The 16,292-nt window shown below is 63.3% G+C and overlaps 1 protein-coding gene across 2 annotated transcripts in view; it reads right to left on the reverse strand.

The window, feature by feature from the left end:
• Positions 1-3,075, reverse strand: part of PRKCZ (protein kinase C zeta) — a 99,165-nt gene extending 96,090 nt beyond the window's left edge. For both annotated transcript variants that reach the window (XM_061185118.1, XM_061185117.1), the window contains exon 1: positions 2,820-3,075. In XM_061185118.1, coding sequence (XP_061041101.1) covers positions 2,820-2,890 — 71 coding nt within the window. In that variant the 5' untranslated portion in view covers positions 2,891-3,075. The remainder of the gene's footprint in view (positions 1-2,819) is intronic.
• Positions 3,076-16,292: the final 13,217 nt, after the last annotated feature.

Genomic DNA, 16,292 nt, shown 5'->3' on the forward strand with positions numbered 1-16,292 from the left:
CCAACGCATGACCTTGGCACCAGTAGGGAGGGACTGTCCCAACCCCTGGCCAGACCCCTGACCACCACCCCTAATGTCATCCCAAACCCGAATCAAGCAGAATCTCTGAGCAAACAGGATCCTGAGGCTGCCAGCTCAGGGCGCCAAGACAGAGCCCCAGGCTGGGGCAACAGCCTGCTGGACGGCCCCTCCCGGGACTCCTGGGTCTGCCCAAGCCATGCACCCAGGCCCGGGCTTTGCACACAGCAGGCCCTCAATAAGAGTTCTGGAAGACAAGCTTGAGCTGCAGAGAAGGAAGATCCAGCCAAGTTGTTCCTGTGATCTCAGAAAAGCGGGCAGAGCAGGGTCTCCAAACCCAGCATGCATCACCTGGAAACCCCCTGAAAACACAGAAGCTGCCGGACCCCCGGACCCACCCTCAGAGTCCGGTGACTGCACACCCTCCAAAGGCCCAGCTGGCGAGGGGGAGACCGTGATCTCAAGCCTCTGGAGGGCCTGGGGCATGGAGGGGAGGGGATGGGAAAGGGCGACGGGGAGAAGGCATCCCCAGTGGGGGCGGCTGACGACCCCCTATCTTTAAGAATAGTGTCTCCAATGTATCTGATCCTCAGCTCCCGGCCCTGCTGCTTAAAAATAACCTGCAGTAGCAGCACAGGAACAGAATTTCACTTGGACCCACGGGGTTTGGATAAGTGAGCGCGGAGCTCAGCAGACACTTTCCGGAGCCAGCATCAGGTCAACGCCCGCTGAGGACTGCCTCCCAACTCAGACGCCAGACTCTCTCATCCCAGGGAGAGGCGCCAGTGCGGAGCACTTTCGGGAAAGCACCGGGAGGCGTGAGGAGCTGGAATCGAGGAGGAACGGTCAGCCTGGGGCAGAAATGAGGAGGGTGGGAGGGAGAGAAGGAAGAGTGGGAGAAGGAGGGGAGGAAGCCGCAGCAGGGAGAGGAAGGGAGGAGAGGGAGGGGACGGAGAAGGGGCAGAGGAAAGGGGAGGAGGGAGGGAGGAGAGGAGAGAGGAAGGAGGGGAGGTTGGGAAGGGAAAGAAGAGGGAAGAGTATAGGGTGTGGCCTCATCGGCTGGGAAACCAGACTCAACAGGTCACATTTCCCCCGGTAACCAAAGCGCTCTCCAGGGGCCCAAGCCGGGGGAGGGGACCAACAGGCAGCTCAGCCAGAACTCCCTGGGGCTCCCTGAACTCTGCCCACGACAACTGCCTGGTCCGCCTTCCACCCCTGGCGCGGTGCCTACTTGAACTCGTCCTGGGGGAAGGCTGGGGGTCTGGTTCCCACCTGCCCCCTGGCCTCTCCGAGTGTGGACTTCCTCTCACTAAGGATCAACTCTGATTTTCAGTCACTTGTTGCTCAATTCCGTGGTTCCAGGCAGGGAAAAGGACTGTCTCTGATGTATGACAGCCATTCCTTACCCTCAGCGAGCCAAGACCCTCGGACCAGCCGAGGCCCAGGACCTGGCTGACACCTCACCAGCTTCAGTCTGCAGCCCACCCTGCCAGCCAAAAGACAAGACCCCGTCAGCCTCTTCAGGTGCGCTGGCCAGTCATTCCCCCCCAGAAATCCTTCTTCTGGGGCACTGCCACCAATTCCCCTCGCTGGCCCCCTCCACTGCGTTCCCAGGGGGTCAGGCTGAGGACAGCACAGAGGGCAGGAGAGGCCTGACAGACACCCAAACAAGGTGCGCTCAGCAGCTCAAGAGCCCGAAGCCCCTCCTCCGGTGCCACTGCAGCCGAGACCACCAAGTTCATCTGCGGGGCCAAGGTCCGCTCCCCTCCCCACTCCCCGGCAGAGGCGACCCTGGGAGCAACCAGGTCCAATCTGGGGGCTCCCGGAGACCAACACCAGTGGAAAGAAGCAGCAGCAAAGGCTCCTAGTTCTCCTCCGACCTCAGTCTGCACTGAGCGCGCAGCGCGGTCCCGGCCTCTGGGTGCAGCCCCTCCCCCCCCACCAGGGCTGTCCCGACGCGGCCGAGAATCCAGCGAGCGCTCTCTGGGCCGGGCCAGGCGCTCCGGTCACTGACCCCTGTGGGCGCCGGCTCGCCCCATTTCACAGGGAGGCAGGTCGAATCCAGGGCGCCGAGCGCGGACGCAGGGCCCCAGCCCTTCCAGGCGCCCTCCATTCGCGCGACCAGCCGGCTCACCGCACCTGCCCTTCACCCGGTCATGAAACGGTTCTGAAACTGAGACCTGGTCGGGTACATTGGAAAAAGTTTAGGAAAACCTCGGTTTTTAAAACCTGCCGGCAGTCTTCACAATTTGACAAAAACTTTCGTCCTTACAGGTTGTGGCCTGAATGTTTCGGCCAACTTTCCAGGGAGAGTGTCAACACAGGGCCCGGGGCTGCGGGGCGTGCCAGACGCCCGCCTCCCCTCCGGACAAGTCCCAGCCCAGGAAAATCTCGTCGGGGCGGGGAGAGACCCGCGTGGCCGCGCGCTCCGAGCTGGGCCCGGCGACCCCGAGCTAGGGCGCCGGGGGCCCAGGCCGACCCCACCCTGCCCGCGAGCTTTCCCGCCGGTGACGTTCAAGTACGCCCGGAGCGCCCGCCTCGCCCGGGGCCGCCTCTAGGCGCTGGCGCCTCCGGACCTCCCGGGACGCCCCTGGGCCCGGAGGGGCCTCGCTGTCCCCTCCCTCCCGCGCCACGGCCGGCTGCCCCCAGCCCTCGGCCTCCCGAAGCTGCGACGACACGGTCGCCGACGGCCGGCGCTGTCGGGGGCCGCTCCCCGCGCCCGGCTCTGCCCTCGGCCCCGTCGCCTCGGCGCACACGCCCCCCGCCCCGGCCGAGCCCTGCCGTCGGGCGCTCGCGCTCACCCGCTGTAGTGCGCCTTCAGGCGGACGCGGCCGCCGCTCCCGTCCATCTTGCGGCCGGTCCTGCTGGGCATGGCGCGCTCCGCCGGCCGCCGTCAGCGCCGCGCCCCGGACGCTCGGGCCATGGCGCGGGGCCCCAGCGGCCGGGCCGGGGCGCAGGTGAGGCAGACGGCGGAACGCGGAAGGGAGCGCGCGGCGCGGGGACCGAGGAGCACCGGTCCAGCCAACTCCGCGAAACTTGGCAGCAGGCGGGGCGGGGCGGGGGCGCGGGCGCGGCCGGCGCGCGCGCGCCAGTGGGGGCGCGCACGGAGTCCGGCGTCAGGCCTCGCGGGGGGCGGGGGGTGTCCGAACATGGCCGACCCGAGGCCCAGCCGGCGGCCAATCGGTGGGGCGGACGGTCCCGGGGCGGAGGCGGTGGCACCTGCGGCCAATGAGGTCGAGGCGGGGGCCGCCACCTGGGCCAATCCCCGGGGGACCCCACGGCAGCAGCCCAATGGCGCGGCGCGGGGCGGACTACCTGTCGGGCGGGGCACGGCCCCACCTGGGGCCAACGGGGGCGCGCGCGGCCCGGCTCTGCCCGGCAACCGACGACCCCTGTGTGCCCCGCGCGGTGACCCCTCGGTGAAGTGGGGTCCCGGGGCCGCGGTTCCCAGGTGGGGCCCCTGCGCTGCGCGCCCCGGGAACTTGTTGGAAATTCAAGCCTTCGGCGCAGCCCAGACTCGCTGAATCGAAACTCCAGCAGTCTGTGCTAACAAGCCCGGGTAAATCGGGTGAGCGCGAGTCTGCGAGCCGCTGGGCTAGGGGACAGCGGGGACGGGTCGCCCGTGACGAGTGCGGCCCGCCGCTCAGACCCTGGATTCCGAACGGCGCTCGGACCGCGTGACCCGCGTCCGGCCAGCTTACAACTGCGGAGACAGAGTGCGAGGAGCAGAGAACCCAGCGAAGGTCACGGCCGGCAGGTCCGGGCTCAGTGGGTTCTCCCGGCCGCAGCCGCCCTCCTCCTTCTGCGGAAGGTTTGTCTACACTCGCTAGCCTGCTCCCTCTGTTCCAGTTCACTCCTCGGTTCGGGACAAGGAGGCTGCGTTTGTCCAGCTCGCCCGTGACCTTCACTTCTGAATCCACATCCTCTCTGGGTCTTATTAACACCGTGCGTTTGTTCCGGACTGTCGCCTTGGAATACTATCCACGCCCCCACCCACCAGGTGCCTGCATCCTGGGCCCACCCCTTACTGGTTGCATCCACAGGGGCCCAAATCTGCAGTCTGTGGGACCTCAGCTGGGCACCAGGTGCGCACCCCGGGCTCAGATCTACAGACCCCTCATCCCTGCCGCCCCTGCCAAGGCCTGTCCTACTCTGGGCCACACCCCTGTTGCCTCCCTCCCCTTCCCCACCCCACCCCGTTGGCAACCTCTGACCGCGCCCCCCCCCCCCCCAACTCCAGTCCCGGGTAAGCCTTCACCACTCTTCACCTGGACAATTGTAAGGATTTCTCATTCACTCTTTCATTCCACAGAGCTTCCTGGCGCCTCCTAGTACAGGGTGCTGGGTGTCCCTGGAGAACCACATGGACACAGTCCCTATGGTATAGGACCCATATTCTCCCTAGAGATGGGCACAGAGAAACCTGTTGACAGCCCACCTCTCACCTACTTAGGGTGCTGTGAACTCTCCGTCCTAATAAAAAACGAAGCCCTCTGCACCCCACAGCCATCCACCCACCTGCCCATTTCTCTGCTCTTCTCTACAACAAACTCCTGCCCAGAGCTTTATGCAGCCCTTATCTCCACTTTATCTTTCCTGCCACTTTCTCTGAGGCCACTGTCACTACCACCTCCTGTGTTTTAAGTACAGTGGCCAATTGTCAGCTTTTTCTGAATTGACCCTTGGCAGTGTCCTCACCCTAGGACGCTGCTGTCTCTTCCTTGTGCCTCTGCCGCTTCCTCGTCAGCCTCTAAATGCGTCCCCACCGCCCCCGCCTCAGTCATGGGTGCTTCTCAAGCCCTTGAGCTGCTCGTGTCCACTTAGGGCTCGAAGTACCATCCCAAGCTCAGATGGCCCCGCTGGGCTGATTCCCCCACCATCGCACCTCTCATCCCGCCAGAGCTCCCTGATATGCCGTCCTCCACCTCAGGGCGCCCACCCCTTCTTTCCTCATTCTCACCTCAAAACTCCTGGGGTTTCCTTTGCTTCCTCTCCCTCTTACACCCAGCCCACCACCATCTGCAGATCCTGGCAGCTCCAGATTCCTGCCGTGTCGACCACCTCTACTGCTGCCACCTGGTCCAAGCCTCCAATTTCCCTAAAACCTAAGTCCATCTGTGTCCATCTCTCTGGTGTTCAAGACCTGCAGTGGTCTGCATCGTCCTCAGGGACCCCAGGCCTTTCTGCCCGGTCTCCCGCCAGCCTCACTGTGGCTCTTTCCACACCGGCCCCCTGGCTCCCTCCTGGCTCAGGGCCTTCGCATGTGCTGTGGCACCTTTGCCCAGACCCATGCTTCCCTTGAGCCTCTACTCAACATCCCTGACGCCCGTGTTAGTCTGCTTCCGACCCCACCCCGTGGGCACTCCTCCACGCGCCAGCATGGGCACCGAGCTCCCTGGCTGTCAGGTGCATGTGAAAGGGGAGGGGTCCGAGGGTTTGTCACGTGGGGGGAGCAGCATGGCACTCACAGGAGGGAGCAGGAGCCTGCAGCCCAGAGGTGAGCGTGTGGGATGCAGCGCCCTGTGCCAGCCCCTCACCTGGCCCCATGGCCAGCACTGTGGCTGTGTCCCCTGGGCCACCGGGAGCCCAGCCTGGCACACGGCCTTGGGCACGTCCTGAGGGCAGAGAAGAGCAAGACATCCCACAGCACCACCCCCGCCCCCCGTCCCCCCCCCATTCTGACTTCCTGCCTCAGAGCGTGGTGAGGGCAGAGGAGGAGGGACCAGGGGGTCCAGTCCTTGATGCCCTCTTCCCCCTGCTGGCAGCACAGGCTAGCGAGGGTCCCTTCTCTGGGCACCATCTCCTGGACATGCCCCATCCAAGGCCCCACCGGACACAAGAGCCCTTTCTAACCAGGGAAGCCCTGGTCAGGGTAGGAGCTCCGGGCATCCCAGGTGGCCCCGTGGGTACTGGCCTCCGCCTGCAGACCTGAGTGCCACATGGGACCCTCTGTCCTGGAGTCTGGAAGCTGGGTCACCCAGTACTGGTGAGGAAGTCCGAGGGGGGGCCGGTAGCTGCCTACTCAGGGTCAGGTGGGTTTGCAGGGTGGGGCCTCTGTTCCCCATGGGGGTTGGGGGAGGAGAAAGGTGTATTCCAGGAAGGGGGGGTCCCCGACCATGTCTAGCCCCAGGCCCGGGTGAGGTCACTTGGGTTGTCTGCGGTGCCCAGAACACTTCCCTGAGGCCGCCGGAGGGGGGAGGGTGAAGGACCTTCCCCCCACCAACAAGTTCTGCAAAACAACGACCTGTGCCCAGGCCAGCAGACCCCCTCCAGAGGGCAGGGCCACTGAGCCATCCCTCTCAGGGCCTTGAGGACAGAGGGCTTGGTCCCAACTGAGCGACAGGCAGCTGTGTCTGCCTGGCATCCACTTCTCGCCCTGCATCCTGGCCACAGGCATGGGGTGTTTGGGTAGTTGACGGGGTTGGGACCGCATCAGCCTGGGTCACCACTGTATCCCCACTGTGTCAGGCATCTGGCACACCTGGAATGAATGAATGAATGAACGAATGGGTGAAGACCCCTCAGAAATGCTGGGACCAGTCGTCCTCCTAGGACCCCGGGCCTGTTCTGGGGCCCACCCGTCTGCAGGCTGCAGCATAATGATGTCACCTGGGGCGGAGCGGCAGTGACCCTTGGACGGAGGCGCAGGCGGGACAGACCCTCAAGGGGCCTGGCAGCTGAGGGCTGGTCCTTTTCACTCTGGGAAGTTTCTGTATTTCCCAATTTTCCACAACGATCTCATATACTTTCATGATCACAAACACCTATTATTTCCAAAGTGAAAAGTACAAATGTGTGTTGTTATTAGCTGATTATAAAAGTGACAATGGCTCACTGTAGAGCTCCGACAGCACGGCAGGTGCAGGGAGAGGAGACCTTCCCCCTGCCCGGTCCCCCCAAACCCAGCCGGGCCTTCTGCCCCTCCTGTCACCTGGGACCCAGGGCGGGGCTGCAGCCTGTGCATCCCCCCCCTGCTGTGGGACCGCGGGGAGGAGGCGGGCAGGGCCGGCAGAGGGCAGAGTGGGGCCCCAGCGTGTGGCTCGCCCCCTGATTTTCTTTGTTAAATGTTCTTTATGAGTACTTTCAACAACTTTGAGCTCCTCTAGGTGAAAAGTGAAAGGCAGGTGGAGTTTATGCTCGGTGAGCCTCATCAGACAGAAGCAGAGGTCTCCCGTGGGGGTCGGTGGTCCCTCCTGAGGGACCTTCTCAGAACCCCGCCTGGGGGCCTTCCTCATCGAAGCTCACAGGCGGCATCTGTGCCGACTCAGCACTGGGGCCGCCCAGGAAGAGGTGGCGGCCGGAGCCAGCATCTGCTTGGGCCCGTGGGGTGGGGGTGGGTGTTTGGTCATCGCGCCAGGTGTGACACTGACCCTGGCGGGGCCTGGCGAGGAGCACGCAGGTCACGGGAGAGCCTGGGGCGCCCGCGGACGGGCGCTTGGCACACGCAGCTGTGGGAGGGATGGGCCGCAGATGTTTCCTTTCTTCGTCTCGGATCTCGAGATTTGGAGACACTGGTTCGATGTCAACGTTCGTTTCACCTGCTCCTTCATTTATTCAAGGGAGGTCGACTGGGGGCCGACTGGGCGCTGCACCCTGGCGGGGAACAGGTCACAGACCTGGCAGCTTGGTCGGAGAGAGCGAGGTCTGCCTAGGGCCCCGGAAGGGAGGCTGGCTGTGGGGCCCGAGGGCGGGAGGGGTGGGGCAGGAGCAGAGGGGTCCGGGCGGCCTGAGAAAGGCCCTGGGGGCCCCGGGAGCAGGACGGCCTGCGGCGTGGGGCAGACCCCGGGGGGGGGGCGCCTGTGTGTACCCGAAGGGCTTCCTTCAGGAGAGGGTGACGGTTTCTCCCCCGGCACTGCCGGCATTTGGAGCAGGTGCGTCGCCGCGGCGGGGCCGCTGCCTTGCGGGGTGTGGAGCGCATCGGAGCCCGCCCCCCGCAGCCGCCTTCCCGCGGGCGCAGTGCTGCGCGTTCCCGGCAGAGGGCGCGGCGGGGACACGGCCGGAGGCGCGGAGCCGCTCGCGGGGTCCTGGGCGGGGCCGGAGTCCAGCCCGGGAGGGGCCGCTCCAAGGTCACCCCTCCGAGGGCCTCAGCCCTGTCTTCCCCCTGCAGTGGCGCGTTCTCAGCTTAACCGTCAGTTACACTGATGGTCCCTGTTTCAAAGCACGGCGAGGCTTGTCTGCGGGTTGGACCCAGACAGTCTCCGTGTGCGTGTGCCAGAGGAGGTGCTGGGAGAGGCCGCGTCCGCAGAGGCAGGAAGCAGGGACGGGGGTTGCTGTGTCCAGGGCTGGAGAGGGGCTGGCGGGACCCTGACTGCTTGGCTGGAAGAGGCTGGAGGCTGCAGAGCCAGGCACTTCCCACACGTTCATGGCTGAGCCTCACAGTGAACGGGTGAGGATCGCGAGGCAAAGCACCCCCAGGGTCAGACCCTGCGCCAGGCATCACCCCCTAGGACGTGCCCCATTCTCTGGAGGAGGACACTGAGGGTGAGGGTGGCCCAGTGCTTCGTCCAGGGTCTCAGGGCTGGGACCAGACCTGCCCAGGCCAATGGGGACAGGCGCACATCTCTCCTTTCAGACCAGGCGTGCCCACAGAGCAGGGCCTAGGACAAGCAGGTCGGAGCACCGTGGAGGGAGGGGCGCTTCCTGTGCTGTGGCCGCTGGGAAATGGAGTCTGTCCCGCTTTCCTGTCCCCAAGTCTGCCTGGGATTGTGTTTACAACCCAAAGCGAGCCTGCCGTGCCGGCAGCACCCAAAGAACGGTCACCATGGCAATACGGAGCAAGCACTATTTTAGCCGCATGAGGCATCACAGGGAGACGCGGTGGCAGAGCCGAGAAAGGTCTCCCACTCTCCGCCCGAGCTCCTCGCCCATCCTCGCCTGTCCACACCAGGCCACCTGCATCAGGACCCACCGGGCTGAGGTGCCACCGCCTCACTGAGCCCGCCCATCAGAGCGTGAGGCGGCGGCCCCAGGTGGGCGTGGCCTGAAGCCCAGCATTGCTTCTAAACTGCTTGTCCTTAACCCCAGCCTGGGGCGGGGAGGGGCGCGCAGAAGGCCCCCCGTCCAGCAGGGGAGGTGCAGCTGGGGCCACCTTGCAGAGACAAGTGCACAAAACACGTCTGCATCATTGGGTCCAATCATTCCACTTCTGGGAATCTGCTTTAAGGAAAGAACTGGAAATGCAAACGTTTGCAAACCAGCTGTCCCCGTGGCAGCTGCAGGCTCAAACGTGGGAGGTGACCTTCCTGGCCACCGGCTCCGCATGACCTTTAGATGGAAAGTTGCACACTCACAGGCACATACACATGCAACACAACACACACGTCCATGCGTGTGCAGACAGGTGCACACACCTGGGCTTGTGCTCGCCCAGGCCAGGCAGGAGCAGCTCCGCCAGGACCCCGGCCGGGGGGCCCCAGAAACCAGCAGATGGATGAGCAGGGCCCCGTCCAGCAGGAGGCTGTGTCCAGGCGCCTCTACCTGAGGAAAACGTCCCTGCTTCCCCACGCAGGGAGAAGATCACTGGGACCTTGTCACCCAGGGTCAGGAGCCTCCTGTGGACAGGGCCCTGGCTGCCCCAAGGGACAGCGAGCTGCACCCAGAGGCAGCTCTCAGCCCTCTCTGACCCCCGATGACCCTCGCCGTGGAAGAGCAGGTGGGGTGGACACCTGCTTTCAGGATGGGACTTCATTTCATCTCTGCAGCTCCCACCCGGGTGGGTAGGTGGCTGAGGCTCTGCGGCCCTGGGAGATGCAGCACCTTCCAGGGTCCAGCGCAGATCCCAGGGCAGGCCCCTCCGTGCCCCATCTGCCCCCCCTCCGCACGGTGCCTCGGGGGAGTCCCGAGAGCTGTGCCTTCAAGGTCACCCTGAGGGGAAGCCACCCAGCCTGGCCAGATGGTTCCCAGGACTGCTTGAAGGCCGGGCCTGGGGCGTGGGGCCCTTGGTACCTGGGAGAGGGGGGCTGCGGGCACCCCAGGCCAAGGACACGAAACCCACAGCTATCCCATCCAGGTGCTCGGGCACCTGGGCCCACCCAGGGAGGGGCCACCTTAAGGGAGGCAGCCCAGGTGGACGCCGCATGCACAGCGGGTTCTGTTATAGGAGACGAACTTGAGGTCCAGTCACCAAGTATTTTATACCAGGCAGAAAACCCTGACCCTTCCCCTGCGGGGACAAGTCCAAGCTGTGTGCGCAACAGACCTCCTTGGAGAGACAGTGCAGGACAAAAGTCAGGTAGCATCTTGCTCATAAGATGTGCAGAGACCCAGAGTCCCGTGGAGAGCAGTCTCCCAGCGGGAAATCGGGACATCGCTTCCTGACTTGGCGGGACCCAGCAGGCCTCCCAGGAGGGGTGTCCTGCCCTCGGTGTCCTTGCTGGCGACCCTTCCAAGCCTCTGCCTTGTTGTCCTTCAGCTCCTTGGCCTCAGTGGAGCCCCAGCCTCTCTCGAGGTTCCCCTCACTCAGCCTCAGTGGACCAGGGCAGGCAGCCCAGAGGCTCGGCGGGGTGGGCTGGACCACCCGCCTGGTCTGATTGCATTGTCTGGCCTCGCCACTCCACCTCTAAATTGGGTTGAGTCCAGAATGGGGACAGGGGTGTCCCTTCTCCCGTGTCACACGCCACTTGCCGTGCTGGCACAGCAGCTCCCCGAAAATCAAAGCCCCGGGTATAGTGTTTGCCGAGTTCCACGGCGTGAATTCACTGAACTTGGCATCAGGGAGACGTGTACACATCAGCTCCTGTGAGCCTGGGGGAGCCCCCTCCTCCTCCCCCATCCTCTTCTCCTCCCGGGCTGGGAGAGGGGGGCTGTCCCATTTCTCAGGACCGACCCTCCTCCGCAGGGCAGCACGCCCATCCCCACCCCCGGAGGAATAAGTCAGCATCTCCTAGAAGTGCCCTTGCTGTGCTCAATGGGACCTAAGAGACTGCAGGGAATTTTCAAGACACAGCCCGGATTGCAAGTGTACTGTCTTCACTGCAAATCCTATTTCGAGTATCTAAACCCAAACACTAACCTTTTGTGTGTCTCCTGTACCAGGCTAATCGCCTCGCAGCCCAGGCAGACATGTGCCTTGGGCCGACCAATAACCGTAAGTAGCGCCTACTGAGAGGGACAAGGTACAGACACCGCTGTAGGTGCCTTTTATTAATTACAGCAGTTAATGCTTATGACAACCATATACCATCATCTCCCCATTTAACAGGTGACAGTCCCCAGGGCGGGTGGGTCACTTGCCCAAGGTTACATGACAGGCATTCAAGTCCAGAGCCCACACTCTCAGCCGCCGTGTGTACAGGACTTCTCAACCAAGAGGCCATACCTGGGGAGGCAAAACGTGCTCATTTTCCCCAAAACGGTCACCCTGTTACCCTGGGAATCCAGAACCTCCTGGTCGTAGCAGCTCTTGACACCTGGGCCAGGTCCCCTCAGCTCACCTCCAACCTCAGAGCAGCAGGGGGACAGTCCCCGAGCTCACGGCCAGCGTTCCATCTCCACCGCTGTCCCTCCTGGGACTTTCTCTGACCTGCTCAGCCCAGGGTGGGGCACCCTGAAAGGGTGGAGGCTTAATGTCCCTGGGGGCAGCCCTCGGCTGGGGGCGGGTGGGGGAGGAGGGGACCCAGCTGATCCATCCTCAGAGTACCGTAGTGAGGGGCCCCTCAGAGGGGCTCCAGGGGTGGAGACCCCACCCTGCAGTGACAGCTCAGTAACCACGCTCCACTGGCTTTTCCTCCTCCATCTCCCCACCTTGCTTGCTCCTGCGTCCTGGGGTCACTTCCCAAGGTCGCCCCAGGCACTGAAGTCCTTGCACAGATGCTGCTTTTGGGTCTTGGAAGAGTCGTGGGGTTGCCACTCAGTGGTGTCATGACAACAGCCTGGCTTCGCTGGTGGAACATGGGAGGTGAGAAGCGGCCTGCACACCTCCCACTGCTGCGTCTGGAGCCGACTGTGGCCTCAGGGCAGGCGGGGAGAGCCGGAAAGTTCTCCAGGCCACCCTGTCTCCTGCAGCAAGATGGCAGGGGGTGCTGACCATCAGGCCCCGGTCCAATCCTAGGTGAGGCGACAGACCCCCCAAGGACTGCCCGTGCACCTGCCAGGCCTCTCGAGTTGAGATCAGGACCCTGATGGGGAGGAATAGTGCCTGAGGTTCGGGGTCCTTGTGAGTGAGTTCACCCGAGGGTCTCGTTCCCCCGAGTCATATCCCGCTTGTTTGTGGGAAAGAGGCTTCCCTTGTCAGGGGTCCCTAAAAATACGTCTGAGATGGATGCCTTTGCCAAAGGGTGCTTGTTGTATGAGTTTCCTGTGGATGCTGTAACAAAGACCACAAACCAGAGCGGGGGCTTAAGACACCAGAAATCTATTCCCAGAGTCTGGAGGCCAGAAGCCCACGGTGAGGGTGTGGGCAGGGCTGGTTCCTTCTCCAGGCAGCAGGGAGGATCCCTGCCAGCCTCTGCCCTGGATTCCAGTGCTTTCCTGGCTATCCTTGGGCTCCTTGGCTTGTAGACACCTCTCTGCCTCTGTCTCCACAAGGTGTCTCCCTGTCTCACTGTGTCCTCTTTGTAAATAAGGACACTAGGGGTTGGATCTAGGGCCCACCCTGATCCCATAGGACTTCATCTAAACCCGCATCTTAACTGCATCTTCAAGGACCCTATATCCAGTATCACACTCACAGGTGCCAGAAAGGAGGACTTAACACATCTCCTGGGGGACACGATCCACCCCACCACTCGCACTCTTCAGACTCTTACCCACCCCCCACCGCCTTCCCTCACTGCATCCAGACCAACAGCCGGGACCGAGTCACAACAGCCTGAGCGGGCATATATATGGAGAACCTGCGGCTCCCAGCTCACACGTGCTTGGCCGTGTGGGAGCAGCTCTGGAGGCTGTTGGATTGGGGGGAGGGGGTGGATGTAAGGCTGGACAGGGGACAGTTTATTGATGTGGGAGCTCACCTGTGACTAGGGGTGGACCGTCTGAGCGAGGTGGCACCAGCTCTCATACAGCTTGGGTCACTGCGCCAAGAGGTGACCTTAGCGAGCAGAAGTGCTGGCCAGGGACGGTGGGGGGGAGGGGGAGGATGGCTCTGATCATGGCCCCAGGCTGGCCACAGCTGTGGCACCGACTGTGGCTCGTTCCACTAGACCTCCTTGTCATTTGTTGCTGTTGCCGTGACAGCTGCCTCCTTGAAGGACCAGTGCCGTCCTGAGCAGGCATGAGTGCTGCGGGGGTGACTGCCGGCAGCTGCCCCCAATGTAAGTGGCAGCCTCTCCAGCGCCCTCCAGAGCGTCAGGGGTGCCCTTCAGCCCTGGGGGTGGGAGTTGGTGGTAAAGCCCCAGACCCTCCTTCTTCAAAAGGACAATTTGGGGGACTTCCCTGGTGGTCCAGTGGCTAAGACTCCACACTCTCAATGCAGGGCGCCCGGATTCAATCCCTGGTCAGGGAACTAGATCCCATATGCCGCAACTAAGAGTCCACACGCAGCAACTAAAGATCCCGCATGCCACAACTAAAAGCCGGCTCAGCCAAATAAATAAATAAATTTTTTTTTAAAAAGGACTATTCGGGGACCACTCCCCAGGGCTCTGCAGGGGTCCCCAGTGGAATGGGACCTGGTGGCCCATTGTAGACTTTCACTCCCTCCTTGTAGACTTTCCCTCCCTCCTCCGTGCTCCCCACACCCTGCTCCTGCGTCTGGGGTGTCACCCTCTGTACTGGCTTAAACAGTGTCCCCCCAAATTCATGTCCACCCAGAACCTCAGAATGTGACCTTATTTGGAAATAGGGTCTTCGCAGCTATAATTAGTTAAGATGAAGTCACACTAGATTACGGAGCCCCAAATACGATGACAAGTGCCTTTACAAGAAGAGGAGGGACACACAGAGAGAAGCCACATGATGACAGAGGCAGAGATGGGGTGATGCGTCCATCAAGCCGAGGGGCGCCAGGAATTGCCAGCAGTGCCAGGAACTGGGGAGAGTCCTGGGACAGGCTTGCCGTCAGAGCCTCCAGGAGCCCAGCCTGCCCACACCTGCATCTTGGACTTCTGGCCTCCAGAACTGTAAGAGCATGAGTTTTTCTTTTTTTTTTTTTGGCCGTGCTGTGTGGCTTGTGGGATCTTAGTTCCCCAACCAGGGATCAAACCCGGGCCACAGCAGTGAAAGTGCAGAGTCCTAACCACTGGACCACCAGGGAATTCCCTGAATTTCTGTTGTTTTAAGCCTCCCAGGGTCTGTGGCACTTTGCTATAGTCACCCCAGGAAACTAATTTCCCCCCAAATAAACTTCCTCTACCAGGTCCTTGTCTCAAGCTCTGCTTTTGAGGGAACCAAACCTTGTCCCCGGGTGTGGGCTGCACACGGTGAGGCTTCGGCCTCGCTGGTAAGGGGGAGGGGAGGGCCAGTGCTGGTCCGTCCCCTGCTGCAGGGGACGGAAGGTAGCTGGGGCCCTGTCCCCTCCAGCCTTGGGGAAGAAGCTGTCCCAGGCTCAGGGAAGCATTTAGGAGTCTACGTGGGCAACACACGCATCCCGGCCTCCACAGGAGACCACAGACAAGGAAGCTGCCAGCCCCCAAAGACCGTCCCTGCTGGAACGAGGCTCATCCAGAGCCCAGGCCACCTCCCCACCCGGCCACCTGGCCCAGGTGCCCCGGCTCAGGAAACGCTGCCACCCCTGCCCAAGCCAGCTCCTCTCAGCTGCAAACCTTGATCCGCCCTGGCCTTCAATCTGCTCGTGTCATCAGCACCGGAATAGAGCTCGCGTTTAAAGAGCATCGGCCCTTCCCGTCCCTCTTCCTGGCCCTGTAAACATGTGGGCAGAAATAGCAGCCTGCAGGCTAGAGGGAGTGACTGCCCATTGCAGAATCAAGCGAAGGCTCCTGCCCGGGCAGGCCTTGCTGCGTGGGTGCCCAAGGCAGTCACAAAGCCCAGCTTTAAATAGCTCCCCGTGGGTACGTGCAGCAGAAGGAGGGCAGCCTGGGAGCCGTGAAGAAGGCGGGGAGAGGCGGGAGCCGGGGTGGGCAGGGTCCTGACAGCAGAGGAGGGTCGGCTCGCTGGCTTCTGGACCCAGGTGAGCACAGCAGCTCCGGGAACCTTGAACCCACCCGCGCATCCGCCAGAGGCCCCGGTGGAAGGCAGGCCTTAGGGCAGGACCCTGGGTGCCAGGGGCGGGGGTGCTGTGGGCAGTCTCGGGCCCAGCCCGGCAGCTTCAGGACGCCATCGGGGCCTGGACGTCCCATCCCTGGGCCACTCTCCATGTTCCAGGAGGAGGGAGCAGTGACGCTGCTGGAGACACACAGGCCAGAGGGCGCCCATCTGGGAAGGGGAGAAAGAGGCGTCACTGTCCTCATTGTCAGAGCGTGCCAGGCGTGGCCTGGGGCCCTGGCCGACCCAGATGCAGGCTCTGCTGCATCTCGGCCACCTGCTCTCTGCTGCTCCCACGTCAGTCACTCTGGGGCCCGGAGGCCCCGCTCCCTGGTCGGTCCTACAGCCTAGTCCTTTAGAGCAGCGGCCCAAGGGGCAGCCTGATGCAAGGAGGCGTCCTCAGGAGGTAAGGGGCCTTCGAGCTCGAGGTGTGAGCCCTGGGCGGGATGCAGGCCTAGGACACGGCTGCTCCCGTGGGGGGGCCGCTGGGCCCTGCAGCCCTGGCTGGGCCACCTGGCCTCAGGGGTCACTCTGCCAGCTAAGCCCTGCAGTGGGTGAGCGTCCCCAGCGCCTGCTGCCGTGGCCTGGGGACAGGGCGCACCCTGGGCAGGGGGCCCAGCAGGGCACACTCTCTGATTCCCACAAAGTCACCGTCATGCGCCCCTCGAGGTGGTTTGTGGGGGCACCTCAGGGCCAGCAGGGTCGTGGCCTGGCTGCCACCTGATCACAGGAGGGCACTGGGCCTGGCATTCCCGACCCTGCGGCCGACAGCTCGGCTGCACAGTTGCCCCTCTAGTCGCCTCTGTCCCCTCTGACTGTGAGGACCTGCTCTGCTCTGGTGCAGGGGTGACCCGGGCCCCTTGCTGAGAGCTGCGACCCTGTCACCCCGAGTCCGTGGTGGCAGCAGACGTGGGAGGGGGCTGGGGTGTTCATGGGGACTTGGTGGTCTCTGTTCTCCCATCACCACGTACAGAAGGCACTGTGATGGCACCTCCGGCCGTGCACCCAAGGGACTGGGGGCGAGTGACTCTTCCAGCCCCCGCGCCTCCCCCCAGCCCCTCTGTCCTCCAGTCTCGCTCCCCAGGTCCCTCTGTCCTGAGCCCGTCGAGCTAGCGGGAGGAGAGCCTTCCAGG

The sequence above is a fragment of the Eubalaena glacialis genome, chromosome 3, assembly GCF_028564815.1.
Source record: "Eubalaena glacialis isolate mEubGla1 chromosome 3, mEubGla1.1.hap2.+ XY, whole genome shotgun sequence".
NCBI classification, from domain to species: domain Eukaryota; kingdom Metazoa; phylum Chordata; class Mammalia; order Artiodactyla; family Balaenidae; genus Eubalaena; species Eubalaena glacialis.